The sequence below is a fragment of the Seriola aureovittata genome, chromosome 6 (genome assembly GCF_021018895.1).
Source record: "Seriola aureovittata isolate HTS-2021-v1 ecotype China chromosome 6, ASM2101889v1, whole genome shotgun sequence".
Lineage (NCBI taxonomy): Eukaryota > Metazoa > Chordata > Actinopteri > Carangiformes > Carangidae > Seriola > Seriola aureovittata.
In genome coordinates this window covers 9,646,905-9,672,112 of record NC_079369.1, presented here as the reverse complement: position 1 = coordinate 9,672,112, position 25,208 = coordinate 9,646,905, and the positions used below count along the sequence as shown (strand labels likewise).

The 25,208-nt window shown below is 42.0% G+C and overlaps 1 protein-coding gene across 1 annotated transcript in view; it reads right to left on the bottom strand.

Moving 5' to 3' along the window:
• sema6bb (sema domain, transmembrane domain (TM), and cytoplasmic domain, (semaphorin) 6Bb) overlaps positions 1-25,208 on the bottom strand; it is a 120,739-nt gene that overhangs the window by 7,840 nt on the left and 87,691 nt on the right. Inside the window, exons 14-16 of the mRNA XM_056378142.1 lie at positions 23,744-23,884; positions 21,296-21,373; positions 17,432-17,490 (exon numbers count right to left, since the gene is read on the bottom strand). Coding sequence (XP_056234117.1) covers positions 17,432-17,490; positions 21,296-21,373; positions 23,744-23,884 — 278 coding nt within the window. The remainder of the gene's footprint in view (positions 1-17,431; positions 17,491-21,295; positions 21,374-23,743; positions 23,885-25,208) is intronic.

The window sequence follows — 25,208 nt, the reverse complement described above, 5'->3', positions numbered from 1 at the left end:
ACACAGTTACTAAAGAAAAACCCATGCTTCATTTTTATCAGCTCTTTCCTTGTGTGCTTTGGTAAAAATTATTTTCTCAATTGAGCGAAAAAAAAAGAAGCATATTCAGTTGTTTGGTCGGCCCAAAGACTTAAACAAGACAAGTACAAGGGCCTTGCAATGTTCGGAGAGAGAGAGAGAGAGAGAGAGAGACACAATTTGACCTGATGGTGGTGCTCGATAAAAAGTGGAAGGATCCCCAAAATGATTACAAGTCATCCCGTCTGTGACATCAATGTTATCCAAATTTCATGGCAACCCAACAAACAGTTGTTGAGACTTTTCACTAAAAACCATAAAATAGTGGCAGCTTGAGGAAAATTCAAGGGATCCACTAAATCAGTATTGATCCTCTAGGAGCCAGTGGTGGACTAAAATATATGGTGGCTAAAAATACAACATCTGTGTTTGTGTTTTCTGTATTCAGAAAGTGAGGTTCATTGTTGGGCTGTAAACGTAGCTATTACATTATACTATTCATTGCTAGATTGACTGACAATGGATCCTCAATACTATCAATACGAGTCCTTACTCTCAACAAGTTTGCAGTTTCCATTGACTGAAACCTGACGTTAATCAACTGGACCTGCTGGTCAATCAATGTCCTTTTCAGCGTTAATTAGTCCTTTATCACCGATCCAATAAGCTCAGTGATACACGTGGACACAGGCCTTAATTATGTGACATGCACAGTTCAGGCAAATCCTTCTGACTAACCAGACATTACATTTTAACAGCGAAAGTGATTTGTATTTGTTCATAAGCTCGATGCCACAACCTCCTCTCCCCTCATTTCATTTTGACTTGTTCTTTTCTCATCCTCCAATTAGTTCATCACTGCTTCTGAATATTTATCTTGGAATAATGTATTTCCAGCTAATATTTTGGTCTAAAATAGGATTGTTAAAAAAAATTCTTGTTTAACACTCTCCTGACTTTGCTCCTTGCATGAGGATTAAGTTATGCATTTCAACGTGTTTATTCAACTCAGTATTAATGTTTACTTAGATTTATTTATTTAAAACCTGATTGCTCAATATCTCAAAACTGCTCTTAACACAGATGGCAGCTCATAATTCAGATCACAAGACATATCCCCGCCTCACTTCATTCCTTCAAACTGTCACACAGCCAGCTCGTGGTTACACAGGCTAACCAGCACAGACGTCCTCGTAGTCTTTGTGTATTCATTTAAGCGCCCATGTTCTTCTGTGTTTATATTGAATTTGGCGTTTGTTCACTGGAAGTTCTTTTCTCCTTGAACACATTGTTGGCATCTCTGTTGCAGCAGCAGCAGCAGCCTAAACATAGCCCTGACTCCTGTTGTATTCATTTTCATGTTTCAGGCCAATATTCAGTTTGGAATGACTGCCAGCTCCAATTACATTATCGCTCCTCTCCTCAGTAAAAAGGGCGTTCTTGGGGGCAGCAGATGCGGCGCAAAGAAAGGCGTTTAGAGGTTACAGCGCAAGCATGTTCATTTACAGTTTCCACACACACACACACAAACACACACACACACACACTGCAGGAATTTGAAAAGTCAGGTAATGAATTGATCCATGGTTGGATTTTTTTTTTTTTTTTTTAACCGCAGCCTTGATGACTTTGTAAACAAAAAGGAAGCGCTGGAACCACAGAAAAATTCTGAACAAGGCAGCAACATAACGGGGGAAAACCACAAATCTCCCCCTCTCTCACATACATCACAGCTGGAATTGCTCTTGCTGTACTCAGCTGCAGAGGCTATAGATATTTCTCTAACATTTACCTCAGCTGTGGTCCAGGGTTGCTGTGTGGCACTTCAGATTAAATTCTGCACGGTGCAATAATACTGCTGTCATCTTCATGCAGGAGGAGAGGGCCTGACAAGTGTGTGTGCGTGTGTGTTGTGTGTTAGTACTGTATGTCTGAGAGAAACAGAGGCAGACTTCCTCAACTCTCTCTCTCTCTCTCTCTCTCTCTCTTCTCTCTCTCTCTCTCTCTCTCTCTCTATCTTTAACATAGACACTCACATATGTTAATTATTTTGTCAGTTTCTTTTATCCCCCCACATAGGACTGTCTTTCTTGGATAAACAGCACGTGGACAAAATCTTTAGCCAGTGGTGATAAGCTGAAAAAAACTGATGAAAATGAGAGGGTGGATGTTTAGCGTGTGTTGTGTGTTTGTGTGTGTGTGTGTGTGTATTTGCGTGACAGCAGACAGGTTTCTCTGCATCCTAGCGAGGGGTGACAGTAGAAGTAGCAGCATGCACACTTTCCCATCCCTTCAGCTCCTTTTCTCCCTCTTCCAATCCTCCAACTTATTAAAGCTTAATAGAAGCCAACAGGGCTGCCTGTCAGCCTGACGCACACTGAGCCGCTTGTCTTGAGGCTTCCAGCTCCAATTACAGCGTAACAATGAGAGGAGAGGAGAGGAGAGGAGAGGAGAGGAGAGGAGAGGAGAGGACAGGACAGGACCGGAGAGGAGAGGAGAAGAGAGGAGAAGAGAAGAAAGGTTGAGGAAAAGACTGAGGACATGAGACACAAGAAGAAGAGAGCTGAAACAAAAGGTGAGAAGATAAGAAGGAGGAGAGGAGGAGGGGATAAGTGGGGATTGTAAAGGTGAAGAGACGAAGACGAAGGGAGTTTGGAGGAGAGAAGAAGATGGAACGGCTCTGTAGCTGAAAGCAACACTGATAGGATTTTTGTGTATATATACATCCGCACCAGTTAACTGTCAAATTCAAAGCACAGCGGCGCACGCACATAGTTTCAATTTTCCTTTGGTATTTGATTTCCTTTGTTTCTAACACACAGTCAACGGCTCCCTCACATCCCGTATCGTCCCTCCCTCCCTCCCTCCAATCTTCTTGTTTGCCGTTAATCCTCTCTACGTATCTCTCTCTCTCTCTCTCTCTATTACCCACCACTCCTTTGATCACCAGGGGTGGCGGCATGATGGGAGTAATGGCTTAAAAATTCATAAGAGATGTAAAGAAACTTTTACTCGCATTCTGACAAATAAAATCAAGGTTGTTCCTGCACGATCAGATTTAATATTAAAGCTACAAAGTGATGTTTCTGTTACTCGGCGGACGTGACAGCTTTGGTCATGTTAATCGTAGTGACTTGTGTGGCTGCCTATAACTTTTCCCTCATGTCTTCCGCTCTTATGCGGAAGACATAAGAGCGGTGAGTTGGAGAAATTAACAGAAAGCCCTGCTAGCTCAATGCCAGTGGTTAAACATTTCCCTTGATTAGAGGACTGGCAGACGACTCTGTGTATCTGCTCGGCCCATGCTCGCAGTTTGGCGGCGCTTTCTACAGTGGCCATGTGAACATGTGTGCGTGAGATAAAGACAGAGAATGGGATGAAGGGGAAGAAGATCATTTTCAAGCCACCTTCAGTGATGATGATCTTGATTAGACACATGCATCCAAGAGATAATGACAATAATTACAGCTTGGGTCTAATTTTCATAGTTTTGGCCCTCATTTCTATGGGGAATGAGAGTGCTGTATTCATCAAAGTAATGGCTGAAATCTGGGAACACTGCAGCGTCGCTACAATAAAGCCTGACAAGCCAAGAAAAAAGACGAATAGTCAAGCCTGTGTGTCTAAACCGATGGCTCCAAACCTGCAGGTCGGGACCCCCAAAGGGCTTGCAAGATAAATCTGAGCGGCCAAAGGATGTTTAACAAGGTAAGAAAGAATATAAAACATATTCCAATATAAACATAGACCTATACTGATGATGATGATGACCAAAGCTACCAAAATAAGCCTGTGATGAACTGGAATTATTCTTAAATAAAATGATCACCAGAACAACCAAAAGGGCATCAAGAGGCATGCTTCACCTCCTTGCTTCTTACACTGCTTTTGATTACTGTCTGAAGGTGTTCACAATTTTAGATGTTAAGGAATTAATTCGGTAACTATTTGAGGCTGCCTACAGTTCGATAGGTTCCTTAATCAAAAGCCAGGCAGGGGAACTTTTATGCAGTTTGAGAGAGTTGGAATACATGTATTAGAAACACAGCACATCAAACCAGAACAAAGAGACTTCACAGCATCCCGGTGGACCTGTCGATGCCACGAGCACACACTTCTGAGCCTGATGGGTTACGACTGTGTCAGCGTACAGCCACTGATCTGAGGGGCTTTCATCTTCAGAATCCTCCATTTCGCTGCATGTTAATGTGTTTACGCACGCACTGACGGCAGGGATGCACGTGGCAAAGCATGTGCGCCGTCATGTGAATACATGTGTATAGATGTATTAACACATGTGTGTGGTAATAAGTGACTACATGCACTGCCTGTACCCATGGCTCGGTGATCTTGCTCATTATCCTTCTCTCCTTTGCCTCTGTTGAAATACTGCAGGCACTATTTTCTTTCTTTTTTTTTTTTTTACTTTTTTCATTTCTTTGAACAGATACACTATTTCTCCTACTGCATCTGTGTCTCATTCACACATAAACAAAGAGTACACCTTGTGAGCTGTGAAACTAACACAGATGTGGTTCAAGGATGGCAAGAAACTGAGTGAGAGTTAAAGCCCTTTAAAAAAGAAGCACAAAACGCTGCAGAGCTCCTTACTTGGAATAAACCTCGCTCGCTCGTAAACTGAGCTTACTTTCGGGATGATTGTAAAACCATTTACAGCCCCTCCCTGACAGCGAGAGCACGGCTGAGGGAAGCTGCAGGAGAGTTCTGCTCGACTTGCTGGTAAAATAAAGATAAATATATAAAAAATTAAAACCACCCCCAAAACCTCGGCTCCTGAGGGCCAGTCAGACTTGGCTGTCTCGCACCCGAATGATCAATATGTTAAAACATTTATGTGCACCAGCCATGTGTTTGCAATTAAAATTCCATAAAATCTCCACCAAAAAAACCTGCTGTTAATAGATTCAGGTCTTCAGCTGGGTCTATTAGGAGGAGGGCAGATCAGGCTTTCGGCTGGCTCAGAGTCAAGGTTTGCAATGATGACTGCATAATTACATACCTGCACGACTCTCTTGTTACCTATACATCCCTCTGTTCCACCTCTCCCTCTCTCCTTCTGGCTGCCCCGTGTATCTTAATTTTTTAACTCTCTCCCTCCTTCCTCGTTTTGGTTTTCTTTCTCCTTTTCGTGCAAACAGGAAAATCTCTGCTTGGGGTAAATGAGGTAAGTCTAGATTTGCTTTAGAGAAACGCTATGTGTTAAAATCATCGGGGGGGGGGGGGGGGGGCACTGACTCCTTGCTGTTGCTGTGTAATCAAAGCTACAGCGACTTTTTCTTTTTTGTTTCCCATAAAGGTTTTTTTCTCAGCCTTTGCACTCGTGTTGCCATCAGGAATGTTCCTCATTGAATTTGTGGGTTCAATTACATCAGGAGCTCTTGTTTTCCCAATCTGGTCAACCTTCAGTGAAAGGCCGCTTAACAAGGGCGAGTCTGTTAACAGTTTCAGTCACATCCAGTCCAAGAAAAGCAACTGAACTGTGGTGGACACTGTGGAGAAATAAATTGTTTTCCAGAGAGTTTTGTGTGCAGGGGAGTCTGTGTGTGCAAATATACATGTGTGGGTTTCTCAGTAGGATGTATTTTTTTTTTATTCTTTTCCTCTATATCCCATGACTTACAGGTGATGGTGTTGGCAGCTGTTTTCATTTGGTAATTGATATTCTCATTTTAAGTGCAAAGTCAAAAGCAGATTGCAGAGAGCAATAATAAATATTCACAAACATGTCGCAGGCAATAAATTGGAGCACGGGTCCGCATAGCATTAGTCTAACGATCCGCCCAGAGGGTTCATATCTCTCAGTCCCAAATCATGAACCAGGTAATTTCAACTTAATCTTTCTCACATGCTACATCCATGTATCACATCGGAGCTATGCACGGTGCTAAACTATACGCCCACTTGCTGAAAACACATGCCAATTTGTTTTTATGTTAACACCCCCGGCGCAGTAGTGTTGGACTCGTTCCCAATACAAATTTATGGAGGTTTAACAGAATGATTAAACCATCAGGCCTCATGTCAGGGCTGCACGCCATCTGGTGGCTGACTGAATCTGCCCTCGCCCCATTCGTTCAACCAGCCCAGACTGTTCTCTAAATTTACAGGCCGCCTTTAATGAAATGTCTCCGCTGTGTCACGGGCCAAGGCCTCGCAGGTGGACACGCTGTCAGGAAGCATCCTCGGCCGAACGATCACTCAGAATCACAGCGCCTGTCAGCTGACCTGGACTAAAGGGAGTTTAAGGTGATCAATACTGGAGGTGCTGCAACAAACTCAGGAGTGAAAGCGATAGGAAGACGCTGATGGGAGAAGTGACAAAGACAGAAAAAGCATAGAGGAAGTCTTAGAGGGAAGAGGAGCATAAAGACAGAACGAGAGATTGAGATGGAAAGAGTGTGTGACTGATGGAAAAAGAGTAAGAGAGGGAGTGCGAAAAAAAGTAGTGTTGTGTTATTGATGTGTTGCAAAAAGGAGGAAACGTGTTGTTTGATGCAGGGAGTAAGGAGAACTCACCATGGTCGATTTCTGTCTGAATGATAGACACAAAAACAACCCCCAGTGGTGTGAGTGGAGAGCAGTTACAGTAATCTGAAGTCACGCTGCAGGACTCTCTGTTGAGGCATTACCCAGCGCCTCCAGGTCCTGCCTGCACTTTACAAGACAACTATTACTCAGCACAGGACACAGACCTGCCCCAGGCTCTTATTCATCATCAGCTGTGTGTGTGTGTGTGTGTGTGTGTGTGTGTGTGTGTGTGTGTGTGTTTGTGTGTGTGTGTGTGTGAGTGTGTGTGTGTGAGTGTATGTGTTTTTGTGTAAGTTCAGCCAAATTCCTTAAATACCAGTGTCTGGTGTTTAAGAGCCGGTAGTTTCAGTGTGTATGTTTATGTGTAGCTGGGTGTAAAATGGCTCTAGGTCCTGTCACATAATGTTTAATGTACCGATCCATCTTTTTTTTCCCATCTTCCCACACACACACACACATGTACGCACACACACACACACACACACACACACACACACACACACACACACGCATGCACACACAGACACACACAGACACACACACACACACACGCACACACCTTCTTTTTGGGGCTGGCGTCTGTATGACATAAGATCAACACATTCACCCATTCATGCAAACACAGATCACAGATACAAGGTTCTGCAGAAGAATTCCTGCGTTCAAACTTTAACTTAAAGTACACGCCTAAGTACAAGTACATAGCAACAAAATGTACTTGAAGTATCAAAAGTAACAGCACTATTTATGCAGAACAGCCCCTGTCAGGGTTGTGTGATATTATTGGATCACAAAATCAGAAGCTGTGAGAATAAAACAATACTGAACCTGTGGTAATTTCACTATTGAATTAGTTTTAGGCTGTGACAAAGAATTTAAATTGAACGGATAATTAAACTGAATCACTCTACTATAATGTGGAAATGTGAAAATTAAATGTAGTTTAATGTTACCATTTTTAAATTTTTCATCATGTTGTTCTACTTGAGGAAATCTTTGCAATCAAGCACCCTGACAGTTTTATTTGTGCTTAAAGGTACAGTTTGTCAAGGTCATGGCCTCCGGCTTTTAATTAATCCAAAAAAAGCAGCAGCACTAATATTAGACATTAAAGCCCCTGAGAACTTGGTTTTCAAACTTTTGTATTTCTACATAAAACTAGTTCCCTGCCTCTGAAAATGTTTTCCTTCTGGTTCCTTGACTTGGATATGATTATGATATGATATGATGATTCAAAATCAGTTGAATCAGTTTTTTAAATACTACATTTGTAAATGGTGTGATATAATATGTAATACGGTACAGTGAAGCCACCTGAACACGAAGAAATGCTTTCTTTAGGGTTAATATGTTCTTTTTTTTAAAATCCAGGAGTCTATCTATATTTAATTTTGACTATTTTACTTTATATGTATTTTTCTTTTACTCAGAAGGACTCTGTTGCAGCTCATTTGCATTGGCATTGAATCTCCTTGTATTTTCTCTTCAGTCTGTATGAGCTGAAACATTTTCTGAGCTATCAAGGTTGAAACAGGGCTTCGTTTACTCTAAATGGCTTTAATTACTGGCCCTTTGCAGAATGGAACAAGTTTTAGATGTGTGACATAGAAAGAGGGTGGGTTTAGGTTTTCACTGTTTTTCACTCTTTAGTGCATTTTTTGGAGAAAGTCAGTAAAACCAACAGCTAAGAGTAACTGTACTCTATATGCGTACAGCTTTCACCACCCAAAATCTCACTTCAACCAGTCCTTGAAAGATGGCAACCCTACACACACACACACACACACACACACACACACACACACACACACACGCGCACACACACGCGCACACACACACACACACACACACACACACACACACACACACGCACGCACGCACGCACACACGCACACACACACCTATCAGTGGAGACCCGTGGCTCGCTGAGGGGTCAGCAGGCCCTCTGTGTTTTTCAAGGCTCTCTCTGAGGCTCCCGCTGTGGGGAAGGAGATGTGAGGAGCAGGGGGAGGACTCAGAGGAGGAAGTCAGATGAAAGAGCTGAAGCCCTTCAGGAGTCCTCGCACCTCGCCAAGCTTTCCAGAGGCTGAGGCTGCTATTCTTATCTTCTTAGAGCTCGCTAAAAAAATTCCACATCTCTCCCCTGAACAGTGCACACACACACACACACACCATACACTACTTTGCTTCTCTTTCGCCTCTGCCTTGCCCAAGTACACACCATACGTGTGCACACACGTCAATAGTTATAAGGCACATAGGTCCTCACATTTCATCAGCCAACGGTTTTCACTGAGGGGATCAGCTCTGTTCTCTGAGAAACTCCTCGGGGTGGGAGAGATGTGTGAGTTACAGCGCAGTCTGGAGTCTGGGGATGCTCAGCTACACACCACACTTCCTCTATCTCTACTTGTCTATTCTTTGACTCCCCCCCTCCCTTTCTCAGCGTGCCCTTGGTGTCTGACTTGCAGGAGTGACAGCAGAGGGAGTTAGGGGAGGAGGCAGGACGGCTGTGGCGTCAAGGTTACAGAGCCCTCTCTCGCTCTGTCTGAAAGAGAAGACCGCACCAAACAAAAAAATGAACTACCCCCCGCTTTTGCTCTTGTTTCCTGTCTGTCTCTGTCTCTCTGTTGGGGTTCAGACTACGGGGCAACACATTTATCATCAGAGGACATAAGACCCTGTGCTTTAACTAGCTGCCATGTAAATACAAAGAACTGTGTCTACTTTATGGGTGCTCCCTCCTAAGCCTCAACTCAGGCCTCTCTCCAAACCGCAGCAATTAGAACGGAATTAGATGAGACCACAGTCATAAATTTGGCAACAAATTTTCCTTCCTGCACAAAACAAAATTCCTCACTACATTACAACCACCAGAGAGAAAGACAGTTGGCCCTGGCTACGCAGTGACCGTCATCTACTCTAACATGACGGACAACAAGGATTCTTCAATCTCCCTTCGCCTTATTGATGTTTCAGTGGACCTCAATTACTGAGCGATTGCGTCCCGCTGTCCCAGCAGTCAAAACACTGCCTTACTTCAGGAAATATTTTCACAGCACCATAATTGCTTCCATCTGTAGCTACACTGTGGCAACACTAGCTATGTCATTACGCCTGAGTGAGTTCACAGCAAAAACGGGTGGCGAATGAGTATGCGCGAGTGTGAACGTCTGCGTGCGTGCATGTGTGTGAGTGTGTGTGTGTCGTTGAGGGTTTGGATGCATGCATTTGTCGAGAAGCCTGCTCTGCTTTTATCAACAAAGAGGAAAAGAGATTTGAGAAATGTGTTGAGCTGGAACAACGGAGGAATGTGATGAAGCAGGACGTGTCTACAGCAGCTACAGCCCCACGTACGCCCCCACACAACGCCTCCTCTGCCTGTTTGATGGCTGGTTTAACAGAGTTGACTTTAGCTGATGAACTGTCTGTGCAAACACAATTTGAGTCATTCCCCCAAAATGCCTGCAAACAGCAAAATAAAATGAGGGAGTGTTTAGCTCACTGCTGCAGTGAGATTGAGGCGCTTGGCATTTCTGAAGCTGTTGCAGGGTCCCAACTGAATGATTTGGATGCACAAATCTTTTTCCTTTAGAATTTAGAGACCCTCATGGCAAATTAAAAGAGAGAAGCTTGAGGTCTGGCAGACCATTTAGACCGTGTTTATGCTGTAACCGATCTGCCTGTCAGCAAGGGTCACAACCTGGAAAAAGTGAAGCCAGCCAATCGACACGTCGTGATAACCTGCCGTAAGTGGATCCGACATCCTATACCGTGTGTCGACGCCTGAACCAAATCCGACTCATTACGCTGTTTACAGAAATGGTTTATATTACCTATCGCATGCACATTCGCACGTGCTCACCTCGCACACACACACTCAGAACTCCCAGCAGTTCAGACTTAGTTAAGTGGTTTCTGTCAGCTGAGTCTGTTCTGCTCAAACATCATTAAAACTAAATCCAGCACAAATCCAGCTGCAGTTTGTCATGCTGTCTGAGTTGTCCACTGTGAAGAGCCTACTAATTTAGAGGGCACACAACTGCTCACACACATACATCAATAGTTTTATTTTCCTGTGAGCTAAACTGCTAGTTCAAGCTCTGGGTACAAATGGGTGTGACCAAATCATTTTCTGCAATTTCAGAGACCACAGGCACAGCACAGTACAAACTAGTAAAAGAGGCTCAAACTGAAATTTATGCATTATTAGTCGGAGGAATACAAAATCAGCGGGTGGAGTCAGGGCAGGATTCACTAATGGCCAATCACATCGGGTCTGACAGTTTCCTAATGGGCCAAGAAATGTCTTGGTGCAGAATCCAAAACCACATGTCCAAAGCAGTTGAGACACAGTTTTAGCAGTTTCAAAATACATTTTCCTTTTATACGGGATAAAAAAAAAATCTTTTCATTTATTATCAACCATTCTCCTGAAGAAACTAAAATGAGAAATGAATTTAAGCCACTAACACGTAGTATTTGTGTTGCCAAAGGCGGATGCTCATGTCTCTGTGCCACACAACAGCATTGTTGCCCAAACACTATAAAAAAAACACATGAAAGAGCCAGAGTGTTGCACCAGTATTGCTTCTGCATTTTTGATCTCTGAGAGTAGGTGTGCGTTGGGTTCAAAGTGTGTTTACACCGCTAGTTTGACAAGCTGAGAGGAATAAACTCACTCCTTCCAGAGGAAAATGGTACTCAGAGATTTGATCATCCAGACAAAATATTGATAAATCTCAGGATTAATCCGGAGGAAAAGCTGTGAGATGTGTTATCAAATTGAATAATTGATGAATATATCAACACAGTTTGACCTGAGTGTAAGTATGAGTATTACATCATATCACTCAAATTTGAGACTGCAGGTGGAACAAACAAACCATTCCTGCTGCTGCATGACAGCCTCACGAGTTTAGCCAAAAGAACAAGGAAAGACCATATACATTAAATACTCAAAGCTGCTGTAGATTATATTATGATTAGAGAATCTGCTTTGATCACATTGAAAATTGTTTGCGCATCTGCTAGCTAAAGCCTTAAAAACTGCTCTTTGCACTTGTGTTTTCGATTAAATGTGGTCTGAGCAGGTGGAAATACAAGCACAACTTGATGCCAGAACAGCTGCGTCACCCCCCCCCCCCCCCCCCCCCCAGAGCAAGCATGCATGTCTGGACCCACAAAATTACCGAACAACAGCAAAGTTAGCCTGCATAGCGCCTGAGAGAAAGTAGAGTCCATACAGACTAATGGACATACATTATGCCTCACACACACACACACACGCACACACGCACGCACGCACACACACACACACACACACACACACACACACACATAATTGAACCCAGATATTTCTCTGACCTCATCCCTTTCATCAAAGCGTCCCTCCCACAACACATCGTCTAAATTAGACGTTGTGCTTCCAAACCCTGCTTTGATCAGAGCAGGCTTAGAGGAACAGCATGTCTCTACATACTAATATTTGGTGTGTGTGTGTGCGTGTGTGTGTGTGTGGGATCTTTGTTTTCCAATAAATGCAGAGAGAACCATGCATAACCACAAGGCAATAACCTTAGCTACACTTGACTTCCTCGTAGTTTCCCATAACTAAAGTGATGTCACTCTGTGGTCTTCTGACACGGCAAAAAGACATTTGGTTAGCGATGGTGTGAGAAGCATTATGCTCATTTAATCGATTTTTATGACAAATTAAGATAAACTGAAGGTCCCAAAATAAAGATGTAGATGGTGTGAAGTGAGGATAAGGGCAACAGCTCAGTGATACATGAAAAGAAAAAGTTATGAGGATAAGAGGCAGGTGGTTTACATCACCTTGGCAGAGTTACAACCTGGCCACGAGCCCACTGAGGAGGCCAGTGACAGTGCTGTGACACAGGAGACGCCGGTGGCACTCTCAGACCATTTGTCACACCGACCCCGTCCTAGCACCCATGAAAATAGCCGCTCCTCTCACTTCCCTGCACCTCCCTCCATTCGCAAAGCTTTCATCCCCCTCACCCGCAGTTTCCTATGTGATTACCCCCTTGCCACCTCGCCTTTCTTTCTTCCTCTCTCCCCATCACTCCGCTTCTTTTCTTATTCACCCTTATGACTCCACACTTCTGATCCCCTGAACCGTTTCACCCTTTCCATCCTCAAAGTTTGCCTTCTTCCTGTGATCTCTCAATCCCTTACTCATTCTTTTTGCTCTGGTCTCTACTCCTTGATCTGATTTACCCAGGTCCCCCCCCCCCCCCCCTTCTTTGCTCCTCTCAGCCCCATTCCTCTCCCCTTGCAGTATCACCCTTGATATCTATTCGACTGCCATCAGCCAGAGGAGAGATGAAAATCGATTCTCCTTCCAGCAACTGCTTCTCTCTGGCTAAGGAGAAAGGGGAGGCAGTTAGCTGGGCTTTAAGTAAGGCCGTCCATCCATCTCCCTTTGAGGTCTGACGACAAGGCTGCACTGAAATCAGTGTAGCACTGACTGGGGCTGAAGAGGGATGAAGCACGACGAAGAGAAGCAGCAGACGAGCAAAGACTTTGGTACAATAAATTACTTGTTTTCATTTTTTTTCAGACTAACTACAAAGACGAAACCAGCATAACAAGCTGAATATAACAATCTTAAACTCAAGGGGCTGGTTCAGCCAAATTACAAAAAACGTATTTTCTTTCTTCTTCTTTTAACTTACAATACTTGGGCGATGCAGACAGATTAGGTAACATTTGACCAGGTTTTTAGATATATGTCTCTGAGATTTTGTTTCTGGTGCCCACAGCTTTGAAAAACATTGTAGAGAGGAAACCTGCACAATGAAAAAGAATCTAGAAGAGGCTCAGATGCAACAAAGGGTTCAATTTGTTATAAATTCAAAAGGTGACAAGGAAAAGCACAACTTGCCACAAACAATGGCCCCATTTCTTTTGAAAAAAGAAAAACTGGAACTACTTTGTACCAAAGAAAACAGTCCCTTAAGATCAGGGCAAATGGAAGTAAATGCTATGTGGCTAAGTGGCTACATACCACTCGAAGGTGGAGAAAAAAATACGCATTTAGTAATTTAGGTGAAATTTAGGACACTGCAGCCTTTTTGGTCTGTGATTCGATTAAATCTCTCCTTGTAACTGCTCGTCACAAGTTGCTGCCAAAGAGGAATTCTCCCTTGTAAACTCAGATTGTTTCCTTAGCCACAAGAGGTAAAACTCTCTGGCCCTTGGAAAAAGGCACAGATCAGAAAACAGTTTTAAAACCCCTCAGATTTATCTTGTGATCCACTAGAGACACCCTAAACCCAAGGTTGGGACCTACTGGTTGACTGTACCTGTTACCTAATAACAAACAGTAGTCTTCATAAAAAAAAAAAAAAGAGATTGTAAGAGCTCTCATGAGATAGTAATAAAAAACAGTTTATTCTGATAATTGACTGTTGAAGATTAAATGATTTCTGATCATGACTGGAGGCTGGAGAGGGAAAATGCAGTTTGACATGCAGCTGCAGAAAGAGACTCCTCCTCGAGGAAAGAAGTAAGCAAAGAGAGAGTGAAAATGAGATTGCTGAATTTCCCCAAAGAGAGATAGATAGGCCAGACCATATCTCACCTCCCATCTGCTGGGTCAAGATACAGGCAGGTGGAATGAGTCCAATATAGAGATATGAAATATTCACAAACCAAAAGCCTTCTGTCTATTTCACCAATCCAAGTCCCCGAGGAGCTTGTGTTAGTGTGTGTACTTACAAACACACACAAATCCTGTGAGTATTTGTGTGTGTTTGTAAGTAGACAAATGTACATTGTGCCTCCATTGTGCGTGAGGAATAAGGCATGTGAAGAGAAGCAGAGAAAGATGCTGACAGACACATATAGAGAGGGTGTGCAGGCAGTTTTCAAAGTCTTAACGGTGTCAGTGACAGTTTGTCATAACAAGCCCATTGAAGCTGCGCCTCTCTGTCTTCCTCTGACTGAATGTTGCGTTTGCAGACGGCTGAGAGTATTTGTCTCACAGGAAGACAAAGAAAGATGGACTTAGTGTTAACTAGGAACAGGAAACACTGAGGAAAACATCCATATCAGAGACAATGAAAATGTCAAATAAAATAAAATATTATATAAGGTATATGATGGAAAGATAGAGCGCGGCACCAGGTTCATCACAATATCTGGAATAAAGCGTCGATGGCAGCATTCAGATAGATACAGGTTCGCATTGCAGCCATGCCAGCCTAGCAGCTCTCGTTCATCTAGTGACAACAGAGCTCACCTCTGTCAAGAGAGTTCAGCTTGGGCATATTTCATGACGGGATCAGATGCAGGCACAAACATGCCTCAGAGCTATGAAATTCCTCAAAGGCAGGGCCGGAGAGCAGGACAGTACATCTCTATCTGACACCGGTCCAAGGAGAACAGAAACCAGGGAGCAGAACCCTTTGATCCCAGTGTAACTGAGTGAGCTGATGTCTACAAATCTGAAAACTCAAATTCTGCTTCATATTTGGGGACAGTTTAAAGAAGTATTACAGATCTATGAGGTCTTCTGTTGCTCGAGTCTAATGAAAGACACGATCAAGATGTATTGTGGGAAGTGTAGGATCCAATGTTTTTGGAGCTTGCCCCATACTAGCTATAGAACATTGATACTGTATGTTTTAGTTAAAAGGTCTTTCACAATGTCAATTATTACTGGGCAAAAAAAAACTGTGGTTTTGGTGATATAATTTAAGAATAACTGTAACTAATTTAGCTAAAATAAGAACTGGCATACCGCCTCCCCCTATATATCCTGAAAAAGGGTCAGTATACTGCCTGGGCAGGAGGAAATTGAATTTGTCCAATATGTGATAACGGGTTTCAGTTTGTATTGGAATTTTTTTTTGATGGACATGAATGACTCACAATGACTGAAACAGTTATTTGAATATAAGACATTCAAACTGACAATTTACTTAGTGAATGCATGGCTGTTTGTATAAGTAAAGACTAATATTTGTTTTAACACAATCCCCTGGACTGATTTGTAACCAGCAGATCTGGAATCACTTTCCTGTTGCACTGTAAAAACTGATGTTTTGTAAAGGTATCTTATGATCCCATGTGGGATGGGCCATGTGATGGCTTGACACGTAAATATAACTCAAAGCATTAATTCTTTCATCCCATATACATGTGTTTCTTTGGCTTTTGTCCACAGTATGTTACGGAGAACCCAGAGGTGTTACATTGCTCAGTTTCAAATTCCACGACACAATGTTGCAGGCGCATGCAGAAAGGCATAGAAGTGCAGGAAATGACAGAGAAAGAGAGAAAGAGAGAATGTCTAGTGGATATTTATAGAGTATGTGAGGCGGCTCGGTACTCTCATTCACTAGGGACTAAAAGTCAGGATATTTCTCCTGCTTTATTTGACCTTTTTTTCTCTCGTAAGTCCCCTAACTTTAGAGAAATGAAATCACTGGAGTACTGATGATGGACATTTTACAAACCATTCAGAAAAAATGTGCTGTGATGATCTACAATGTGCAGAGAGTAGAAAGCTTATATAACTACACCTTCAGTATGAGTGTGATTACTTTCTCTGACCCCCTGAGACACAAGCACCAGAGGTCAAGATATAACAAATAAAGAAGAGGATCCAAGACTGGAGCTTGTAAAATAGTACATTAGCACTGAGCATGAGTAATTATGTACATCTCTCACCCAGTGGTGTAGTGCAGAAGTAGAGTAATGATCATAGAAGTTGCACTTTTAATTACAAGCTTTCTGCACAACAAGCATGTATCTGCTGAAGTGGAGTTCCCTTGTGGAGAGGAAATTTCTCACATTTTTCATCTAGTTTATGTTATTTCGCAAAAACTTATCAAAAGAAAAGGAGAGATGCAGAGCACAACCTGCTTTAAACAGAAACAGACCTTTTGGAAGATCATGAGTTTCTGTGTAGGAGCAAGACAAAAAGCTTGATTAAAGTCCCCCACATGTTCTATAGGGAGCTAGAAATGGGCTTAATGAAGACAAATAACTAGCTTAACTTCGCTGTGCACAGTAAGAGCATCAGCCATCAGTTACAGAAGCCGTCCCCCGTGGTTTGGTGGTCAGAGGACCTGAAGTGAGAGAGCAGCATCAAACAGAGCACCCATCTGAAACAGGATTAGAGTTGTATGCGGGTTCCGATTATGCAATATTTATCTGTTCTTTTCTCGGGGAGCACGGCACATGAACTCAGGGAACTTTCAGAAGCAAAGGATTAATTTGCACGCATTGGAATTAGCGCTCACATCAAAGCGAGGGGGTGTCATGGGACTATCCAAAACCTCTGTGTATCTAGAATAGAGATTTTGCTTTGCTGTGTACCACTTCTATTTTCATGACGATATGGGGAGGGGAAAAAAAAAAAAAAAAAAGAAACATCAAGGGGAATTCAAGCTGGAGTTGAATATAATTAACCATCGTGTACATGCAACAAAACCTACCAGACCAAAGCAAAGATAGCCTACAAGTAAGGACAGAGTAAACAGTAAGGAGAACAAAGCTAGTTAAAACATACACAGGGATTTTCTTGCCGGCACAGAGACTAAATGAGACTAGCAGACCGTCTTCGCGTTGGATCTTGGTGGTTGCTGCTGGGAGAAGTGAGATACTACAGAGCAGTGAGGTGGACTGGGACTTGTCTCTGTGTTTATTTGTGGATTTCCTCTGTATAAACTGAAACTACCAGGCTCTTCCTCTCTTTTACTGTATTGTTGTTTACCCTGAAGATACACAAGTTATGTAAGGATCTGGGCAAAGACAAGAGCACTATTAGCTGCAACACATCTGGGCAAACACACACACACACAAACACACCGAGAATCACTCCTCTTACCGTCACAGTCACCCAAGTGGGCCACGTTTCCCTGTTCAACATCTTGCTCGAACGGCAGTCTGCAGAGGAGAAGAGACACAGTCATTAATCAGAAGACACAGAGGCACAGCAACTCGGCCACTGACACACAGCATAGATCCACTCTGATAGAGGAAAACTATCTCAATGTTACGGCAGAGGACAAGTAACAAGGAAGCGTATATCTCTGGAAGCTCCTCTGACACCTAGGTTGTTGAAGTCTTTGTTTTTTTTGTGAGAAAGTGAGAAAAACAACAACTTTAAAACAGCAGAAGAACTGAAGAGGCATTTGAGCTGCCTAATATTTTGCAATAATTGTCATTATAATTTGAAGTTAACCACTTGTGTCTGCAGGGTCATTAATTAAGCTAATTAATGCACCAAATTGCAAATATGTCTAAGTCAGCATACTTGTCTTCACATTAGAAATTTGTGGTGTAAATATAAAGCTCATGCCTTCAAGGATTTGGGAGTCCATCATTAATGTGCTGCTTTGAGGTAGCGAGGCTCTCAAAACAATGCCAGAAGATCATCATGAAAAACCTCTTATACCCTTATTAAAAAATAATTTGTCAGATAAGTTAAACGTTCAACAAAAACTTTCTTATTACGTTAGATAAATTATGACATATCTTATTTTTACAGCTCTAGCCCGGTGATTCAAAACTCATTTCCCATTTGGACAACAGGGGAGCAAGGAAAACTCTAAGGACAATAATATATGATGAAGTGTGGAAGCAGAGAGGAAATGAGAACAGCTCACAGACCAGGTGCTTACAAAGAAAAACACATCTGCTTTCAGTATATCGGAGAAAAAAAAGAAAAGTTGCAATGGATAGACTGAGTAAATGTGTGTGTGTTTGAGTGTGTGCCAGTAGGTTTCATTTAGTACAGGGTACTGGTAATTAAGTGATTAAAGTCAAACATATGAGATGTGGTTGTTTTAGCTTTTGTGTGAAAAAGACAATTTCTTGGTAATGCTGGAAATCTAATGTGGGAAAACAATAGACACACACACAGACAAATCGACAGCTATACATCATATCCAAGTAATGTAATGGTGATTTATGCCTTAAGAACAATTAACATTGGAGACTAGTTTCCACCATAACATTAAGGTATACATCAAAAAGTGTATTAAAGGTATGGTTTGACATTTTGGGAAATATACATATTTACTCTAGAGTTATACAAGAAGATTGATAATACTTTCATATCTGTTCTGTAGAGGTAAACTGATTAGTTTAGCTTAACAACTGTAAACTGAGGGAAACTGCTAGCCTGGGTCTGTCTCAACAAAATACTTGCAGAGCTCCGTAATTAACACAATTCATCTCATTTGTTTAATCTGTGAAAAAGCTCAAGTGTAAACACAACAGGTTGTGTTTTAACTGAGAGTTACGTGCTCAAACCATTTCTTCATTGGGCTAATTTACTTTGACTTTAATGCATTATCTATAAATGGATTTGAACCCTTGGGCATAAATTGTTAGAATGAACCACGGAGACATGACTCACGCTTGTAACCAAACACTTCAGGGTTCTCTTAGTAAGGATCTGTCGTATCAGTGAGGACTTGGCAGCAGAGATGCCCTGAACTGATGTAAGCCTATGTAATAATTTAAAGGATATTAAGATATATGTGATCTTACTTAGAGTTACAAGCCTTCAGGGAAGCAGCCATGAAAAAAAGAATCTTTAAATTTCCTGGTGGGTGGATATCATAAATCAAAGATGTACAGACATATGTTTCTTTGTCTTGATCTGTTGTTTTAAATGAATCAGTCAAAACCACTGAAGACACTTTGGATTAATCTGGGAAATTGCTAAAAAAGAAGTAAACAACCATTTAAAGTTTTTCATGGTTCTACACTGAGGCACCATTTGGCCCACAAACAACCTTTGAAGAACCAGAGCACGCACTGCCCGAGGATGCTGAATTGAGCTCATTGAGACAACAGACTAAGAAATCAGCATTCTGCAATTAGCTAAAGGCTCGGGCCGCAGTGCAGCCAACGCAGTGCAGCCAACGATTGTGCTTTTAATGCCGAGAAAACATTGTGACAAATGAGTCCAAATGTGCCACGGACCTACAGCAATTGTCATCTTAATAAAGAACACTGTCTTGTGTTCAGTTGGCTGGCTCTCACGGCCCGTGGGTCATTTACTTTATATACATTAGCTTTGTCTCTGGGATCTGTGTATGTGTGTGAGTTATGTTTTGTTTGTTTCCTTTTTTTTTTTTAATCCATGTTTTTTATTTCAAACACATTCTCCCAGGCTTCATAATAAAGCAGAAAGGGATAAAGACCATATGTTTATGCATATTGAGTCCTGTGGACAATGTTTACAGATGCCCAACCAGGAGTATCTGCACCATAGGGAATCCTTCTGCAGCCAGAGGCTACGTGGAAAGACTATGAAGCAGCAAAGGTTATTTAATGAAATAAAAATTATTGTTTAATTAAAAAACAATTCTCCGAACATTGAGTCAGCTATAACACCGGAACACCACATATTGCAATTATAGTAAGAGGGTGTGCATACTTAGCATGCGGAGAGACAAACAGTTAACTAAAAGAAGTGAATAAAGAGTTGAAATATTTAAATGTAATGAATAAAAAGTTGTTTTGTCACCATATTCTCACTGGCAAGAGTGTTTTTGTATCACCTTGTTGTAGTACTATATCTAGTAAACAAAATGAGCACTGGATAATTAGAAACACACATACATACAACAGTAAAACCAAACTTAAAACCATTTTTCCTCCCAGTAAAACGACCACAACAACTTCTTTCATTAAAAAGTACAAAACTTCTCTTCCACAGAAACAGCCCACATTGCAATCTGATGTTATATAATGCCGATTGCCGACTTCTCCTCTGGCGTCAGTTTGCAAAGAGAGGTTGCATTATTCCACAAAGAGGAAATCCACAGTAACTCGATGCGAAATCGATTGTCGAGTTGACCGCCCTTGGTAAATCAAATCAAGACCAACACAGAGGCCTTTAATAGTATAAGCAGGCAGCCGGAGGTGGTCTTTAAGGCCCATGTTGTCTGTTCTGCTGGCACTACACCTGTGTTTTGAGAACCTAATTCAGTAAGCAGCCTGACTAAAGAGAGATTTGATTTCACTGGAGAGAGCAAGCTGCGACTGGAGGTGAGCTGTCAAGACAGACCACTGCGTTTCAGTAGCAGGAGAGGAGGGAGGTCAGACTCAGACTCAGACACACACACACACACACACACACACACACACACACACACACACACAGACAAAAAGACATCCAGGCAGATACACACATTCATGCACACACCCAGACAACACACTGTCTGGCTACACATGCATAATACAGACAGTGTTACACAACGGACAAACACAAAACTCTGCACACCTACAGAGTTTTATATGTCCACTACTTGATAACAAGCAAAGTGAAAGAACATTGTTTAACAGCAGCTGCAGACGTGCTGAATCAATAAGGGTAAACAGAGCAGACTGTGTGACAGGCTACTTAGAGGGCACAGATGTTACTCAGAGGCTCAAATAGTGGCAGACAGAACGACCGACTTCCAGACCAAATAAATAATTTATGGGATGTCTCTACGGGTGTGCTGTCAGAAAAATAACCTTGAGAAGAATGACAAAGGTAGAAATAAATCAAAACAAAACAAAAAAGGTGTTCGTTTAAAGAGAAAGGTGGTAAAACAACACTTAAAATTTCCGATGGGCAGAAGAATAAAGCAGGCAGGCAGAGTGGCAGTATGGTGTGTGTGCTATATGAAGCAGAGCAAACAGTGTGCGTGCTGTGGTGATGTTTAGTGCAAACAGAGAGGTGTTATACCTGGTCCCAGGTCTGAGGAAAGAGCAGGTGCTTCCTCTGGTCCAGCCACAGTAAGGATCCCTGGAGGCGATACAGTTCCTGCAGAGACGCACAAAAATTCACTTTCTCGCTCTGACTCGAGGTTGTGTATTCTGCTCTGCTTGAACTTGGCTGTAGTTTAAAGGATCATACTCATGGTTTCTGCAGATTTTAGACCATCAGCTACAAAGCACAAACACCAGCAATTTATTATAATTTATCAAAGGAATGTCACACATTTTTAAACTGCTTTTCTACCTCAGAGGAGGCCACTGATTTTCTGTCATTTTAAACTTGTGAAGCTTTGAAATTTGCTCGATATTATTATTCATCTCAGTGAATAATTTGTCATCTATCTGGGGTGAGATAATGCACTTGAGAGCAGGGATAGTTTTAAAAAAAATACTCCCTTTTTGGTGCATGGAAGGGATTGCGGGGATTGAGTGTGAAGATTCATTCTTGACTTTGAAAGAAGCAGTTGGACAGAACCGGTCGACTTACAAGGTCCAAACTCTCAGTGTAGTTAACAGCTCTGGAAAAAATCTAGTATGTGGAATCTGATCGAAGATTATTTTCTCAAACTAGTGTCTAGGAAATTCAGACATTCTGAGATATGAGCGCATTTTGTACAGCAAAAACCTTTTACAGTATAGTAACCATTTCTCTTTTGAATCTTAAGACATGGTTCAAAAATCTTATACTTTTATACCATCTTTTATTCTGTATTTGTACTCAATCTCTAAAACATCAGCTGTCAGACTGTCCTTGACGACAGCTACATGGAGGGTTTTTGAAATACTCATCGCTCATAACTAGACTACCACTCAATGATGTTATTCTGACAAAAATACAAAGCCCATGAGATGTTCACTGTGGAAGTCTAAACTAGTGTCATGAATAGAAAGCATTGTATACCTGGAAGGTAGGGCATCAACCTAAAAGTCTGTTGCATACTTGGAAAAAGAGATGGCAGGAAAGTAAAGCAGCCCAAAAGGGATTAGTCATTGTTGACCAATAATACAGTACGCAGAGCTTCTGCACTGATATGGTCTGCTTGCTCAGTGGTTGACTGCAAAACATGAGTTTTTAATGATGAGAATGTATGTGAAGTTAAATGAGGTCAAAAGGTCCATCTGCAAGTGCATGCTCTGTACGCACTGGAGAGCAGACCATTTACTGTAAGATGTTACATTATTAAAGATTTATTTGACCTTGTAGGCTGAAAGCTGGTCAGACAGGAATCAGTCCATTAGTTGCAAACATTTAAGATCAAAAGTTCTCACAAACACTCTACAAAGGTTAAAAACCTTAAGCTGCTCAAGCATCACGCAGAAACCTTGAACATACTCGCATATTAACTCTCATACTCGCATTTAAATACATAAACGCTCACATTTTACACACCTCAGGAAGCATGTGAACGTTTCTTAATGTGCTCTGGATTACACTCTTGTATGACTCACCTGGTTCACTGAACACACTGCACGCCTGATGTGCTGGTGTGTGTACCAGTTTGTGTTAACGTGTCAGTGGAGCCTAACAGGCCACAGGCACAGGCATTGAGGCTCAGTAAGTGTGCCAGACAGGGAGAGTGAGTCTGTATTGTGGTGTTGGTGTGGGCGTATGCAGATGAGGTATCATCCACTATGAATGATATAGAATATATCACTTTGAATTTATGCATTTCTATGTTTAAATAGGATTAGTAGACTCAGGGTACTTGCTCTCTCTTGCTCTTCAAAGTTAAACACATTCACAACATTCACACAGCTAATTGAGCAACTTCTTCTTTGTGGCTTATGATAATCTAATAACTGCTGGATGAGGACGGAATAGAAAATTATAAATTAGCTGCTAAATTGAATACAATCACGATGATATAGTGATATTATTCCACTATTATTCGGTTTTGGTACGTGTTTACTATTCTCATGATATTTATTATAATTTATTGTTATCAATTATTTACACTATTATGTATCATATTGCCAGAAAATATTATTATTATCATTATTATTGTTATCATCTAATAAAATTACAGTGCACCTATGATAAAGTTAAATTGCAGGCTGAGGCAATAATGCGGCATTACTTTTAATGACGGTGTATTACACAAATGGCTTTTATTAGATTTTCTTCCAATATACTGGTGCATTTTATTGTGTTTTTGTTCATTTCAGTATTATACAGCAGTTAACAGTTTATCACCTTGCTCAAGGGCACAGTGACAGTTGTTATTATTACTATCATTGCAAGAAAATTCAGGTCAGCTAGAGAACAGCAAGTCTGGAGCTGGCAGCCCTCCACTGTGTCTTCCTCAAGGACACTTGTGAAGGCATGATGCACCCTGTACAGTCACCTGGCTTTTTATTATGCTGCCCCTGCTGCACTTTTGTGTCCCTGCTAGCACAGTATTTGGTGCGGACTTACTTCATGCATCGGGAGTAGAGCTGGCATCGCGCCACTGGTACTCTGACCACACAGGAGGGAAAGGCGAGGAGAAGAGTGTGGCTCGCTCGGTCCAGAGTCAGAGACAACAGCTGCCTGGCCTGAGGAGAGTCTTCGGCACACCTGCAACACACACATACACACAAACACAATCAGGCAGGCACACACAAAACAAAAAATGCATTAGGTAACTTCAATTAGCAGACCGAGACTGCACATTAAATCTCTGACCTCACTCTGAACATCAAAGCAAGAAAATAACCTCCTCATGACTCAATGTGAAAGACAACCAAACACTACCACTTCTAAGAATAAAAGCCATAATAAAAGTGACGAAAGGCCATCCGTGTTGCCAGATGCTATGGTGTCAACCCAAATATGCTCTGTGCTGATTGTGAAGGTTTGAGAGGTCGGCTGGCCATCAAAAAAACAGCAGCCAGGAGCCGAAGCACATCTAATTGGCACTTGGAGCTACTATAGCCAACCGCAACCTGCCTCCATGAGGCGGATTTATACCTTTTTATGCACATGTGCACTCATGCATCAGTTGTATGTGGATGGTTTATGGTAATAACCTTGCGGCGGACCCACAGTCATTAAGATAAATCTATCATTCTGCTAAGGCCAAGCTGTGAGTCATTCTTCACAGCCACTATCACGAAGGGTTAGAAAAAAGGAGAGGGAGAGATGTAGAGAAAGTGAAAAAGTAGAAAATACAACTAACAAATGGAGGAAAAAGGGCAAGAGAAATCAAAAGAGGAGAGACTCGGGAAAAGAAATATTAGTGTTGTATCTCCTTCAGGTCATTTCCTGGTTCATTATGGCAACACACCAGTCGTAAACCGGTGATTCCTATCTGTGCTGATCTCTTAAAGGTTAGTGGCCCTGCTTCTATGTACCCTGGGGTTTATTGCAGCACACAGGGCTTTGCTTTGTCTGTGCATGTAAGGTGAGGTCAGGAGGTTGGGGGGGTGGCCTGGAGCATAAAAGGATAAAAGGAGAAGCCTGATGTGGCTGTGCTCTGTCTCCTGATTAGCTGGGTGACTGCTGTGATAGCTGGACTGTCAGTGACCTCCTGGTGAGCTCACCATGCACACCAAATTAACCCTCACACACTGGCTCCGGTCTACACCAGCTCACTCATCACACAGCCCCCTCATTTCATTTGCCATCACTATCCTTCATTTCAGCATGTGTGAAGCAGAACAAATAAGCTGGGACACAAATTGGTGAGCATATTTTGGATGGAAATGGGAAAGGAAGGAAGTTTAATACTAAATAAGACAAGTAGATTGGACTCTAGCATGGGAAGAAAGTGTTTTTCCAGGCAGTTGGGTTCAAGAAATAACCCCCCCCCCCCCCATGCTGCAGAAAAATGGCATATATATCAGGGAGCACAATTACCATGACAGAAAGCTAGTGTTTGGAAACATGTAGTTTCTTTCAA